General features: G+C 43.1%; 1 protein-coding gene across 4 annotated transcripts in view; it reads left to right on the top strand.

Moving 5' to 3' along the window:
• Positions 1 to 15,097, top strand: part of unc5a (unc-5 netrin receptor A) — a 126,944-nt gene that overhangs the window by 80,393 nt on the left and 31,454 nt on the right. For 2 of the 4 annotated variants that reach the window (XM_061278270.1, XM_061278260.1), the window contains exons 3-6: positions 258 to 401; positions 3,127 to 3,230; positions 4,681 to 4,861; positions 8,804 to 8,971. In XM_061278270.1, the coding sequence (XP_061134254.1) occupies positions 258 to 401; positions 3,127 to 3,230; positions 4,681 to 4,861; positions 8,804 to 8,971 (597 nt within the window). The remainder of the gene's footprint in view (positions 1 to 257; positions 402 to 3,126; positions 3,231 to 4,680; positions 4,862 to 8,803; positions 8,972 to 15,097) is intronic. The other 2 variants (XM_061278288.1, XM_061278279.1) reach the window with 1 other exon arrangement.

Below are 15,097 nucleotides of genomic sequence, written 5' to 3'. Positions count from 1 at the left end.
ATCCCAACTATTGCGGTTTTATCCGCCTTTCAAATAGCACCAGTGATGCCTACAGGCTCTTCTCATTTTCCTCAGTTAACAAGCACTTTGTTTATATCAAATTTTTGCTGCTTGTTTTTTTTTTTCTGCACTGATTTCCAAATAACATGACTAAAATTGTGCAAAATGCATACAGCGTTCTATAAGTTACCTGCTTAAGATTTCATTCTGGCTCGTCTGTTCACCATGTTTCCATGTTTTTGTTTTATGCTTTGCAGCTCTGCCTGTCATGGAAGTGACAATAGAAATCACCAGACAGCAGGTGGAGAAGATCTTCGGCCTCGATGAGTACTGGTGTCAGTGTGTCGCCTGGAGCACCACAGGAACCCAGAAAAGCCAAAAAGCATACATCAGGATTGCTTGTGAGTGCACTCAAAAGTTATTACAGCAAAAGTCCAACACAATCTGTTCCGTGGTGCGGATTGACTTCATAGTTGGTTCAGTTTCAATCCACAACCCCATAGGAAAATAATAATCATCTATTCCATAAGTCAGCGGTGTTAAACATTTTTTTTCCGCAGGCTGTATCGTAGTCATAGGTTCCTTTGGAGGGCCATTAAGACTGTCAACGCCTTATATAATATACAGTATAGGCTACAAAACAAACTGATGAATAACTAGTTTTGAAATCAGAAAATGGTAAAAAAAAATTCAAATATTTTAAAAAGTTGAATGCTAATAAGAATTGATCGCAAAGACAATTTGTCATTTTATTATTGACACATGAAGTTGATGCACAGTTCGTCTTCACGGGCCACATAAAATGATATGGGGGGCCTATCTGACCCCCAGAGCTTGAGTTTGACACTCATGCCATAAGTGAATTCATTTGTTTAAAAAAAAAAAAACGTTAGCCACTGCATAACCAAAATAGAATAAAAATAATCACTCTTTGAAGAAGTACAAGAGAAGTGGCAAGCGCATGTTTGTTAAAATAATAGTGATTGACGCAGACAGTATTGATGGTTGTGAAATAAAATCCACATTTTTAGCTGAGTAAAAATGTGTTTGTTGACAAGCTTCTCTGGGCATCAAATGCTGATCATTAAGCATTATGATTTCAGCTGCAGGCTCTTCATGTTAGCCTCTACTTGGCAAACTTGTAATTGCTATTCAACCATTTTAGTCACGCACTCATCAGGACCCTTCTGTGGTAGCATCCACAAATCAAAGGAACTCAGTTGAAATCCGGCAAGGCAGCATTTGCTGTTCTTTTGCGTGATGGTGTGTTTGATTCTTGAGATTGATTTGACCAGCAATCTTTGGCTGGACTCCAACTTGTGTAACTTTTGGGGCGTTTGACTTTGGAGGTTCCAATGTACCATGAGATTATGCATGAAAATCTGCAGAAGAGGACACTGCATATAACTTAATGGGATGGAATAAGAGCATAATAATCCGCATTGTGTTATTAGTGACCTTTATTTCCTCATGCTTCTCCTTGCAGTGATTCTTCCACCTTGCAGGGAAAGGCGTTTGAAAAAGTGGCACACTAAATTTGAGCATTCATGACCATATTTTTCACGAGACAGACTGTATCAGCGATGATCCAGATGAAAGTAGCTGAGTAAAAACAGATTCCAAATTTATTGCAATGTACCAACCATAAATCTGTCTGGGGAACAGAGGCGCATCCTCTGCTACAGCCTCAAAGCTTGTTCGAGGAAGTCCTTTTCCGTTTGACTATTTTAAAGCACTCTGTCTGTTAATTGCCACATAAATATGCATTGTTCTAGACTCAACCCCCCAAAGAGGACCTTGAGAAAGCATGCTTCTTCATCAAACCTTGTTCGAGGTTTCAGGCAATCATTCGGGCTGGATAATTTTGAAAAATGATGTAATTGTGATTCCCTCTCCACCTCAATATTGCGATTGGGATTGAGTATATTATTTATTACAAGGTCACCTTCTCCTATACGTTATTAACAAATACAAACAAGACATAAATTATTGTATTCCAATAAGTAATTTATTATTTATTCTATCAGATGTTTTCGTCTTAGGCTATGCTGTTTTAGTCTTAGGCTAAACATAAGGCAAATGAACCATAAAATATGACTTTTCACGTCACATATATATATATATATATATATATATATATATATATATATATATATATATATATATATATATATATATATATATATATATATATATATGTCCAAAGTATATATATATATGTATGTGAAAAGTATATATAGTATATATATAGTATAATTATCGAGCCCTAATTTTTACGTAAGGCGATGAATGACGCGTTCTCATAAACTCAGTGTTCATATCGTTTATGTCTCCTATGGGTGCTTATATCTCGCGTCTTGTGTACGGGCTTCATTTCATTTGCGAAAATACTCCATCTTAACGCTCCTCTGAGGACAGGCTCTCCTATTAGTTAAAAGGAATTCACCAGCAGCTCGCAGCCACGCCCTCTGCCCCTCGCGACGCGGCAACACATGGATTCACTCTGAGTGCAAACCTGGGGCGGACGCATCAAATTAGTGCCAAGCTGCTAGCTATCAGTGCCCTGTCTGGCTCATCGGATGCAACCATCCCAACCACCCATAAAAGAATGAGCGGTGCCAGCCATACCTGTGTAACGCTCAGCGTGACTCCTGGGCAAATACTGCATATAGCAAGGCTGAGTGCAAGAGTGAAAGTATTCAATGAGATGAAATGTGAAGCCTCATGCAGTCAGCCAAGCTTGCAGGAGCTCTTGTCCAGGTGCCTCGGGGCTTTGTTTTCGTGTGGCTGCTCCAAGCCCTCTTACAGATGGAGGCTGCGGGCAGGCGGCTGCCGGAGAGAGTGGGTGGCGCGCGAGGGAGGAAGGAAAGAGTGAGCGGTAATGCAATTGCTTTTGCTTGATGTCGGGCCCCTCTGGCTGCAAGACAAGCATCTCTGAAGCAGCCAGGCAGGCTGTAATAAGCAACATGGTTGGTGCCACCAATCCCTGCGTGGCTTCGGGGGCCAACTGGAGTGCGACGCGCCCGTGAACATTTTCGAGATTTAGCTTGGCGGAGCTTTCATTTACACTCCACATGCAGTTACAAATAGCCTAATTGGTTGCCTTTCTTTGTGTTCTCTCATCAGACTTGAGAAAGAACTTTGAAGAGGAGCCTCAGGCGAAAGAGGTGGCATTGGACCAGGAGGTGTCACTGCTCTGCCATCCCCCCGAGGGAGTGCCACAACCTGAGGTGAAAATATATGGACGGTATTTATAGGCCCGCGTCTCGCATCCATTTAGTCTTTCGTCACCAAGAGGACAAAGGGCAAATGGAGGCTCAGTGATCATCTCCCTGGCATCTCTCCGGCTTTCACCGGGGAACAGACATCCCATATGGATAAATTACACCCCTAATTACCCCCTTTTATTGATTTATTATCCCTCCCACATCTCCAAGTCGCCATATATCACATGGGCTCGTCATATCACCCAGGATAAGCTGGGAGGCCTCAACCTGCATTTGGCGTCTCAAAAGACCCATCTATTATAAATGGCTCGATTCGCCTCACTTTTTATCGGTCTCTTTGCTATCTTTCATATATGGTCTGATCCAGTTTATCACGTGGTCAAGCTAATAGTAGTGACACATTCTAAACTATTATCACACTGTTCTAAACAAAAACAAAAATCAAACAATATTCTCTACATGTGCTTCCTTGGGGAGGTGTACGAATGAAATCATTGTGCTTAAAAATGTAACATTTGAAATGTTCAACTGTTTCACATATACATGCTTGGCTGGTCCATTTGTATCAGTTATCCTGCAGTCCCAGCAATTGGCGTGTTATCAAACATACTACATATGTCGTCATTATTTACAATTTTTGCTCATTTTCAGCCATTTGGCCCCAGATTTTTTAAAATATCCAGAATAATAAGTTTTGAGGTCATAACGAGTTAGTAGTGCTCAGGGATTTCCAAAACAATTATGGACATTTGGCAACTCCATACATGGTGAACAGAACTGCAGTTTGGTGACTTTCCTCACGTTCAACAAAGGGAATGTCCAAAATTGATTACTGAACCATACAGCTTGGTGGACACGCAGCTTTGTAGACAGTGGATGCCCTAATGACACAAACAACATAGGTTGTGCGAGCCATTCAGACAGCCCAGGGACCGCAAACAGCCGAGTCAATCACAGTTGGACAGTGTGGGGATAGCTTGCAGAGAAATAGGAAGGGAAGTGCCAGCCCGCTGCTCGACAAAAAAGAGCATCAGAGTAGAAGTTACCACGGGAGAAAATAAGGGGCCTGCAGAAGGAAAAGAAAGGCCAATTATGTGCATCACATGGGGCAATAATACCAACAACAATGCCGCAGCACCCTCAAGAAGGCAAAAGGTCAAGTGAGACCAAGAAAACAAAAAACAAGCAAACCAGAGAGTGCAAAAACAAAATGAAAAAGGCATTCAGTGTTTTTACATTGCCGCGCTGATCTCCAGCTGTTACAAAATGAGAACACAAACTACTTTTACCAGTCAGGTGTATGAATAGATTAATTTTATCCAAATTACTTTTTGGACCACAGCAGGACAAAAGTACCTTGCTGAGCCTCCCATTTACGGCTCTGTGGCTGTTAGTGTGCATGGCTGCTGCTACGACATCTGTTGCGCTTTGGACCAATCAAACTCTCTTTTAGGTGGAGTGGCAGAGGAACGAGGATGTCATCGACCCACAGAGCGACCCCAATTTTTTCATCACGGCCGACCATAATCTCGTCATCAAGAAGGCCCGGCTGGCCGACACAGGCAACTACACGTGTGTGGCCAAGAACATCGTCGCTCGCCGCAAAAGCAACTCTGCCACGGTCTTAATCTATGGTAGGTGAAGGCTTCTTTTAAAACAACAGACTGCATTTGTGTACTGGGTCAGATAATACTGTAAAATTATTGAGTGCACTGGTAGAAAACCTACAGCCTTCATAAAAAAATGTTGCAGCGTTTTGTCTGAATGATCCGATAATAAGAATATACAGTCATATATGCATGCAATACAGTTAATGCTTTACTACTAAGTACTTTTAAGTGGTCTGAAGGGATGCAAATCGCAGTAAATTTTGAACATTGAAAAATTTCCGTGGTAATTAAATCTACCATTGTGTATAAATTGCCCGTCTTTTTATTAATGCAAAGGTTTGTGCACTTCCACAATAGACTTTTCAGTAGATTGGGAGGCATCACGACTAATTGATGGTATGTATGCATTATGTGAACTAACTGCTTATCTTAGCTCTTCTGGATCTTTTGTTTATAGATAAGGCAGTAGTGTCCACATGACCTTTTAGTGGGGTTCTTATAGTGTGATCAATTAAATGGCAAATTCCTAATATTTATGCCAGCCATGTTGTGAACGCAGAGCGCTTTTGCAAAGCTTGCAGGCCCAAAATGGTTGAAGAAATTAAATTAAATGTTAATTATGTCATGTCTGTTTAGCTGACTGAACTTGTTGTTAAAAACCAGTAAAGTTCAGTTTTTTCTGCACAGGGCTGTCTGAAAATATATGGAAATTTCTTGCATTACAGTTTAGTTTGAACTGTGACTCATTATAGTGAATCATTTTTGTATATAGAATAAACAGGTTTCTTCTTTGCATTGTACACGATGTGCTGCAAGTAAAGTAGTTTAGTGGGGAATAGATCAATTTTCTTGTAGCCTTTGATCTGCTATAAAATGCTTCAAATGATTATCTCCGGCTTCCACAATATTTGACTGCTACCATGAGTTTATTTTTGCAAATATGTTTGGGAAAAAAAAGAAGCAGCTACCTTGTTAGTAGTCACATCCCCAGTGAAATGAAGGTGTTGGTGGGAATTTACTCGGCAAAATTGAATATGTTATGCGGTTCTCATACTTGAGTTGTTGAGAATGGAATATCAATTACCATTCACCATTGTGTCTCTGCTGCCTTTTTATGCCAGCAATCTCAGTAGATTGAAGGTTGTTGATATAAAATGGAGGGAAAAAATGTGGGAAGCAGAAAAGGTGTGGGGTATATAGAACCCAGTGAGCTTAGATGGGATAAAAATGTTGGAGTTGAGATTGTGTACAAACACTCGTGAAGATAAGCGCTTAAAATAATGGATGGATAGTTTATTATGTGCATGACACCGTTTGTGTCCAAATGTGTATAGAATGCAAAAAAAACGTGGAAACGTGTACAAAATACACAACATGACTTTTTGTCTTAATCTTGGACATGTACTGTAGCTGTATTGTGTATCTGTGTATGCTCAAGTGTACTGTCAGTCAAAGCGCTGGAGAAATGCTCAGCACTCAGCTAAATGAAACTTTGCGTATCCACTGTTTACATATGAAAAGTGGGGTAAAGGTGTCCCTGGAGATCCATTTCCAAACAATAATTCTCACTTAAGGAGCTGCAAAATTGTGAACTGATTGTTTTGTTGCTTGCACATTTCTTCCCGCTATACTTGAAAATATGAGAAATTAATCACTGGTCGTGTATTGACTAGAGGCTAGATCGAAACAAAAGCGCTCTTGTTTATTTCCGCTGCTCACCTACTGTGCTTTAGAAGAATAAACTGTACGTCCGCCATGCTAGTTGATCTAGCTAGCTGCAGTGGGTCCTAATAACGGCTACTTTTCAAAGGGTTCAACAGGGGGCCAGAAATGCATTATCACAGCCTGGCTGGGGAGGCTGCTTTCTGTGCTAAGAGGTAATCAGGGCTTGTGTTGCCTAGCAATTTACCTCGCTGTGGCGGGCAATCAATCGCATAGAGAGGGCAAGGAAATGATTCAGTCACGACAAGCCCGGGCAAAAGTAAGAGGGGAAATTGGGGGCGGGGTGGGTGGCCAGAGAGCGGAAAAACTGTCCTGTTCAAGTCAATAAATCAGGAATCACAGTATCATGTAAGATGAGACAAGCACGATTAGATGCAAGGAGGTGCAGATTTGAATCTCGTCAAGATGCTTTGATGTAATTACTTGCCGTCAGCGCCGGAGTACCGGTGCAGCGGCGGCTTCAGAACATGGCCGCTCACTGGTTCATCAGGATGAGCTGTAATAACTTGAGCTTGATTGTGCTGCGCTTTGCAGTTGCAATTGGGGGTAAAAAAATTATGGGGCTGCACTCTATAATTCACACAACATAATGCGTGACGTGAAATGGTGCAATCAGAGATTGGATGTGTGATGGGCACAATCCTAATGACTTTTAGTGCCATGACGTATGCTGGGTTCGTTTGCGAGTTGCCAGTTTCCAGTTTGTTTTTAGGCGTCTGCTAAAGAGCCCGCAGTTACTTTGAAAATGTAACTGATGAGTTGATTTTAAAAGTGACTTACTTTCCTCATTAGTTGATTTTTAAAAGTGACTTACTTTACTGACTCCTTGATTTTAAAACTAAGTTTAATTATAAGTAAATAATAATTACATTCAGCATTGGAAGTAATGTATTTTTTAACAATTATCAAGAAATTTTGTTCCTACAATTTAAAATAAAGGCAGCCTTTTTTTATTTTTAAAAATGAGTTTTTCTGGGTTTCATTTAACGTAAATGGGATACTTGTGATAAACAAATGAATTACACTTAAAAGTAAAAAGAGAAATAAAGTGAAAAGACAAATAAAATGTTTCAGATAAATATTAACAATAAAATATCAAATAAAGAGCGGCTCGGTGGCGCACTTGGGTAGCACGTCCGCCTCACAGTTAGGAGGGTGCGGGTTCGATTCCACCTCCGGCCCTCCCTGTGTGGAGTTTGCATGTTCTCCCCGGGCCCGCGTGGGTTTTCTCCGGGCACTCCGGTTTCCTCCCACATCCCAAAAACATGCTTGGTAGGCCAATTGAACACTCCAAATTGTCCCTAGGTGTGAGTGCGAGCGCAAGTGGTTGTTTGTCTCTGTGTGCCCTGCGATTGGCTGGCAACCGGTTCAGGGTGTCCCCCGCCTACTGCCCGATGACGGCTGGGATAGGCTCCAGCACGCCCGCGACCCCAGTGGGGACTAAGTGGTACAGAAAATGGATGGATGGATATCAAATAAAGGGGACTTTTTTTTCTGTTTTTTTTTTCCATTTGACTTATTGTTTTGGGAACTAGTTTTACAGACAGCACAATAACCTTTAATATTTTTAACTTGAACTGACTGGCAAAAAAATAGTGACTGTATTTCCAGCTTCAAACCTTGACTTTCGCTCCTTCTTCCACTGTTTCTGTGGTATGGTATTGACATGTGAGTTGTCCACATTCGGAAAATGTGACAAGGTGCATCCCAGATGCGACAGACGGGAATTGGGAGTTGCAGGCTCCCACAATGCCTCAGTCTGTTTAAGATATAAATACTAGAGTTGCCCTTTTTTACATGTTTCATGAGTGCAGTTGTTTTTTGAGTGCCTTTTAGTGAATAATTGGGTGTGTTTAAATACTCACAGTAAGGTGGTAACTGTAGTCTGATTGTATGACTGGGATAAGTATCGAGTTATATTAGTTGTTAAAAACCTTGCGCATGTTGGAACATTATATTGTTTCTCGTATCCTTTTGGTTAAACAGGTCTGGGTATGGTCACCTTAATGTTGCCGTTGTGTCTGCGCTTCAGGCGGCCATAATTGCTGCTCTAATGCAGAAAGCAGCCCCCCACTCTCAAGCTTGCAGCAGTATTTAGGATTATTCTCGGAACGCAACACGTCTTCTCCTTAGTGCATGTCGGGTAATCCTGGCTGCTCTGTCCCCTCATTCCATCCTCCCTTCCAACCTTCTCCCAACTCCTAACCCCACCAACCCATCCCCTTCCTTGCGCCGGTCTGACAGTCAACGGCGGCTGGTCCACGTGGACCACCTGGTCGTCCTGCAGTGCAGTGTGCGGGCGAGGCTGGCAGAAGAGGACTCGGAGCTGCACCAACCCCACGCCACTGAACGGAGGCACGTCCTGTGAGGGGCAAAACGTCCAGAAAAGTGCCTGTGTGGCCACCTGTCCAGGTAACTCCCAGGCAACCCCCCTGCTTGTCCTGTGGCACTTGGCTTCCCGTGGCTTTCTTTTTGCATTTCTTTGCGTCCAGAAGTCATCTGCTCGTCTTTACTTTGGCCTGCAGCCCTTGCCTCGGATGTTTCCGTTTCTGTTGTCTTCCGCAATTAAACCTACTTTGTCATTTTCCATACCTATTAGTCCTCACAGCCTTGAAAGCGATTTATCACCCCACTTTGTTCACATATCTCATTATCTTTCATGAAGACCCTGCTCTTATTTCATAGACCTCTCTGTTTTAGGAGACATAGTTCCAGCAAGTCTTGCTGCTGTGTCAGACCTGCTACTACATTTGTTATTGTTTGCAGCTAAAGCTGTGTAGTAAATATGGGCAGTAAAAGGGTGAATTATGGCAGCCTGTGTGCTATGTTTACGTCGTAAGTCGGGGGCGTTTCATTTCACTGCCGAGTCTCTCCTGAGAGAATCCAAGAGGCAGGGAGTGCCTTGCCTTGATACTGAGCTACGTATATCGATCCATTGTAGCCTGAGGTGCAGCCCGCTGCATTTGCAGTCCTGCATTAGCCCTGTGACAAAGGGCCAGATATAGCATGACAGCAAGAGCGCTGCATATGAAAAGGAGGTTAAAGGTGAAGGAAGCGAGATGGAAGTGCATACGAGACCAAAACACTGAGTGAACGTGTAGAGTAAGATGTCTGATTAGGTACAAATAAGCAATGGATGTTGTGCTGCCTGTGGATCAAACAGCAGACTGCAGGAGAAATCCTTCATGCTTAAAAAGCACTGAGGGAAATCCTACACCTCTGTTGGCAGCAGCCTCTCCCATGCTAAAACAGAGGTTATTTTCCACCGCGAATCCAGGTATTATGTTACGCATCGCTCATGTAAAGACATCACCAGATGTCAAGCTTGAGTGGAAGTAACCTAAGCCAGCATGTGGATGGAGGCAAACTCTGCTCGTTCACGTTGCTATCTGGATGGATCTGGTACTATTAGCTCTCAAGCAAAATGTAATTAAATTCAATTCAATTGAATGGGTTGTACGGGGATGCTTGACATTCCCCTCTAGCAAAAGCACAAATTCTGACCTCTAAAGAGATTAATGTGAGTCCTGCTATTGTTAGACCAAACCCTGCTCTCGTCTTGCTCCATCAGGAAAACGTGTGTAATTTCAGCTTTACAGAGTTGCAGCAGAAAATGCATTCTACTCCATGAATGTAGTTTATGGAGAAAAACACTTTTTTAGTTGTCAGTGGAATCTCAGAAGTCAAACAAGCCATTTTGGGGCTCTAGTTGACTTTCTAATACTTTATTTTGAACAGATTTTGGGGAAGGGTGCAGTTTTAAGCTTTGCCTTCTTGGCTTGAATCACACAAAAACAAACAACAAATTCATTCAAAAGAAAAATCAAAACATTCGAGTTAATCCTTTAAAAGCTCACTGAATCGAGTGAGCCGTTTTATGTTTGACCTTTGGAGCTTCCACCGTATTGGGAGAAAACAACAAGGTTCGCTGTCACGTCCCTGTCAATCCTGTGGTCTTGCAACAGCAGGTGACCTAGGTGTCCTCCCCACCTCCCATGTTACTTGTCTCAGAAGCTCAGACAAGTCCAGCTGTCAGCACCCGACGCAGGTTCCCCTCAAGGCCAAAGTCCAACACGGCAGAGCCGTGGACATGATGAATTTGTTCTTTTCAATCACAAGTGGCACGGCTGCTCGGCTGCATACTCACGAACGTGCCTCCAGAGTCGCCCGGGATGAAGTGACTACTCCGTCGTTTGTCAGCAAGCTCACGCACAGCCTGGCGGCAAGGAAACCAAATACATCTGAATCCTCACTTTTGATTCATCAAACACGACCAAGGCAAATATGTGAATCGCCTGCCTCAAAGGAGGCATTTCAGAGTCACGTTCAACGACATGGACAGCATGCAAACATCCTTGGATATACTTGGAGAAGGACTTTTTACCATAGCTTTCTCCTTAAAGTCCTCACACAGGAGTGAAGTTTTACAAGAAAGGTCAACATTTTCCAACACATGCACGTTGTCATTAATTTCTACTTAAATGCTCTCTTTTCTCTTGTGCCACTTGAGCGGCATATTCGGGGCCTTCGATTTTGGGTTGGGCTTTTATGCTGTTGTGACTTATTGTCAAGCAGAAGGCTATAGCATAAATACTTAGTTTGTTTTTGAGCTGCTTGTTCTGGCCAATGGGTGGTTACAACTTGCAACTAATATATATATTAGTTGTGGTCAGCATGTCCGCCTCGCAGTGTGGTTGGTTGTGGAGTTTGCATGTTCTCCCCGTGCCTGCATAGGTTTCGTCTGGGTACTCTGGTTTCCTCCCACATCACATTCCAAAAACATACATGATTGATAGAACTGAAATTGTCTGTAGGTGTGATTGTGAGTGTGAATGTTTGTCTGTCTCTGTGTGCCCTTCAATTGGCCGGTGACCAGTTCGAGGTGTACCACGCCTACCGCCTGAAGACTGCTGGGACAAGCTCCAGCACGCCCGCGACCTTTGTGAAGCTAAGCAGGTCAAATGAGGATGAATATATATTTGTGTTCATTAGGAGGAATGGTGGCGTCTTAGGGATGACATCTTCTACAACAGCTTGTTCTGTGACTCTTCCTTGCGAAAGCACGATAACACTTCTCTCCTTGTGAAGCTCGAAAGGTCCAAGTCCCCAAAGTGTTAGAGAGTAGGCGGAGGGGAGGCCAGTCTGTCAGATCAGATGGGCTCCATGCTGGGAGGGGCCCACTGTGCTCACGGAGGAGGAGCACAGAGCACAATTGGATCAACACTTGAGGCTAACCAGACAAGAGTTTACCTCCATCTTTGTTTTTCCATCTTTCCACCAAACCTACAATAGAAATGTGCAGTCAATGACATTCTCACTGACTCCATTCTCGTGCTATTTATCTCGTCGGGGCCAACAATCGGGACAAAATGTCACATCCGGGCAAATATGCCGTACCAGAGGCAACTGTAAATAGTTGGAGCCAAGTTATACAAACATGGTGAGGGACACCTGACCCATACAAATGAATCAACCTGTGAGAGAGGAACGCAAACAACATGAAAAGATTGCTAACTTGGGTGAATTATTCAAATATTGTACAGATCCCTCAGGCTTGCCAGCGGAGTCATGAGAATTGCACTAGATGGAAAATAAACAGACTCGGAGCTAGTGTATTTGTGTGTTTGTTTGCAAGCGCGTGCACGTTCGCACGTGCATCCCGGCACCCATATGCTTGCTTTTTCGGCACTGCAGGCGAGTGTCTAGTTCTCCTTAGCAAGTAAGCTTGATCTGGGGATTTCATTTATGTCCAGAGAACAAATACAAGATGTTGCTAATAGCACAGAAAACGTATTAGTTTGCATCGAAAGGAGCGCGGCCATCTGGTGACAGACTCGGAGCGACGCTGTCATTCGGTGCCATTTGCCTTGGCTCCCTCTCGTCATCTCGCATTCAGTCACCCGTTTTGGCTCACTCCGCTGAATTAGTTAACATAAGGCAGACATGTCTGCTTTATTCAGTTATCCATTAAAACTTGCATTCATCCAGCAATAGGAAGAGTAGCTTCGAAATGTGCAAAGGTTTTTTGAAAATACACATTAGGTGACGTCGCATCAGTCACTTCATTGGACTGAGCTGCAGCCCACCTCCGTGTGGGATCGGAGAGAAGGGGGGGATTACTGTGCGCATGTGTGGTGACAGAACTGAGGGATGACCCTCTGCTCTCATGTTCCCCTCAAGGACACGGCAAACCGCAGGTGTTGGATGAACTCGGACGATGACCGTCAGCGGCCATTGTCATTATGAGGAGCGAACGCCTCAAACAGACCCTCCTTTGACCTGTAAAGAATGACGGGGGTCTTTCTTTTCCTTTCCCCCTTGACAACATGTTCAAATTGAGGCGTGCCACTGGGCTATTGTATTGCTGTCCCTCTTCGGTCGCCAGCCTGACCTCAAACCTGTGGTGTAGTGTGATTGAAAATCAGTTGCACAGCCTTTCACTCTTGTGCTAACAATCTCTTCCTGGGGGTTTTATAGGGAAACCTCTGTGTGGATAATCCAATTTGAGTTACTCTGTGGAAGTAATAAGAACAGGCCAGATTTTGATTTCAAAGTTACATTTTTTAAAGGGGAAATGAATGTTTATAGTGTTTCTTGAGCCTTTGGTCACCTGATCAGTCACCTGATCAGGGAAATAGGCTGCTCCCACTTGGTAGTCAGTCTCAGTTAGACAGAGAAGAAAAATCGTAGTGACATAGTTTTTTACCGCCAAAAGGCCGTTTCAAGCTACTTCTAGTCTGCTCCAAGCTTGTAATTTTTGGAACTTGAAACTTGGAATTTAGAAAACAAACTTTAGTTTACTTCTTGGAACCCTTTATATTGAAACCTTAGTTGGATTACAAACAGTTTGGATTCGTACTTGTGTGCCACCTGTTTGCCTGCCTGCCATTGCCCCTACCCCCTTTCCTTGCTTGGGTTACCACCTTTGCCTGCTGGCATTGCCTCTCTCCCTCGGCCTGCATGCCTGCTTGCCTCCATTTTGGACATTCTACCTACACCTTCAAAAGGGTATGAGCAACAGTGTACACAGTGTTTTAAGATGAGCGTGTGACAAGAACTATACATCTAACCTTTGAAATTTAAACTGAACTGACACTCACACAAATAGTGGCTTGCTTTTGGTCCTTGAGTAAAATATAGATGTTAGACATGATCAAGCTAAATACTACACCTATTTGAACTTTATTGCTCATTCTATTGCTAACTAAAACAGGGGGACCTCCAGTAGTTAGGCACATAAGCTCTTCCACAAATGAATTAGTGTGGAATTGTAAACGTAAACTCCAACCTTGTTTGGTTCTTGCAGTTTCTGGATGTTTCTTGTTAATGCCGTCGTCCTTTTATTTAGTTTTTCTTTATTATTTTACTTGTTATATGATGTTTATAGGAATGGTTGTAACTAGCATAGTTTGGTATTTCAGTGTGCCTTGCGCATACACTGACCCACCAAGCCATTTAAATCCCAATAAATACACTCTTTAAAAAATGAATTTACTTGGCAGAGTTAGGCCGGGTGCATATTTTGTATAACATTTTATGACTTCTGCTTGGTAATCCTACTAAAAGAAACATCTATTGATGTTCTGAGTGTCATGCTATTTTCATTCTCATGAGTGTCATGCTATTTCCACTCCAGTTTCTTTGTTTGAAAATATCATTAGCATGTCCAATATTGTGGTTTTGTTCTGGAAAAAAAATTTCATTGGCTCATCAGGTCAAATTGTGATTCCATCATTTTATTTCTCAGTGGCGTGGATAAACTGAGGGGCGACACTGCGCATTCATTAGGATCTAATTTGCTATTCAATCATTTTCAATCCCAGCTCGGATAATCAGCCCACTGGCCCATGGATGGGTCCACTCAATGCCAAACAAGGACAATTATCTGATTGGTTCCGCTCTCTCTGCCAAACAGATCTGACTGCATAGAGACCCGAGCTGCGTCAGCATCCTGTCACACACGGACACGCACACACACACACATGGTGGACACACAGACCAGCTTATTGCGTTGGCATTAAAAAGGCTTAATTCACACACCTGTGACTCTTCTTTTAGCCACTTTGCAATCTGTGCCAAACCCAAATAACATTATCAGTCAGGGTAGTTATGCTATATTAGTTCCATCCCACCCCGAGTAGCACTCTTGCTTCATAAACCAAGGCCTTTGACCCAATCTGGGTCAGCCTCGTACTCTGGGGTTCAAGCCCCCTGCACTCTTTATTGCCAAGATTAATGAGTGCTACCGTTTCCTTGCCCCAGGGTCAGTCTGGAAGAGGGTTGTTGCTGTCATAGAGGTGTGTGTGTTGTGGTAGTAATTTCGCCAGGTCCTCTCCACCGATACAAGCGGGACATGGAAGAACAAGACGGTGGTGTTGCTCCCCCCACGAGAGCTCATTACGTCTCTTTTTCCTATTAGCCCTGTGGTAACCTTCCCCAGGCTGGGTGCTGCGTCACTCTCAATATCACTCCAAGCCACCAGCACCACACCTTAGTTCCAAAATGGCTGCTCTCTCTACTTTGTGGTAAAACGGATGT

The sequence above is a fragment of the Syngnathus typhle genome, linkage group LG1, assembly GCF_033458585.1.
Source record: "Syngnathus typhle isolate RoL2023-S1 ecotype Sweden linkage group LG1, RoL_Styp_1.0, whole genome shotgun sequence".
Lineage (NCBI taxonomy): Eukaryota > Metazoa > Chordata > Actinopteri > Syngnathiformes > Syngnathidae > Syngnathus > Syngnathus typhle.
Note: the sequence above shows the minus strand (reverse complement) of the source record. Positions and strands in the feature narration are given on the sequence as shown.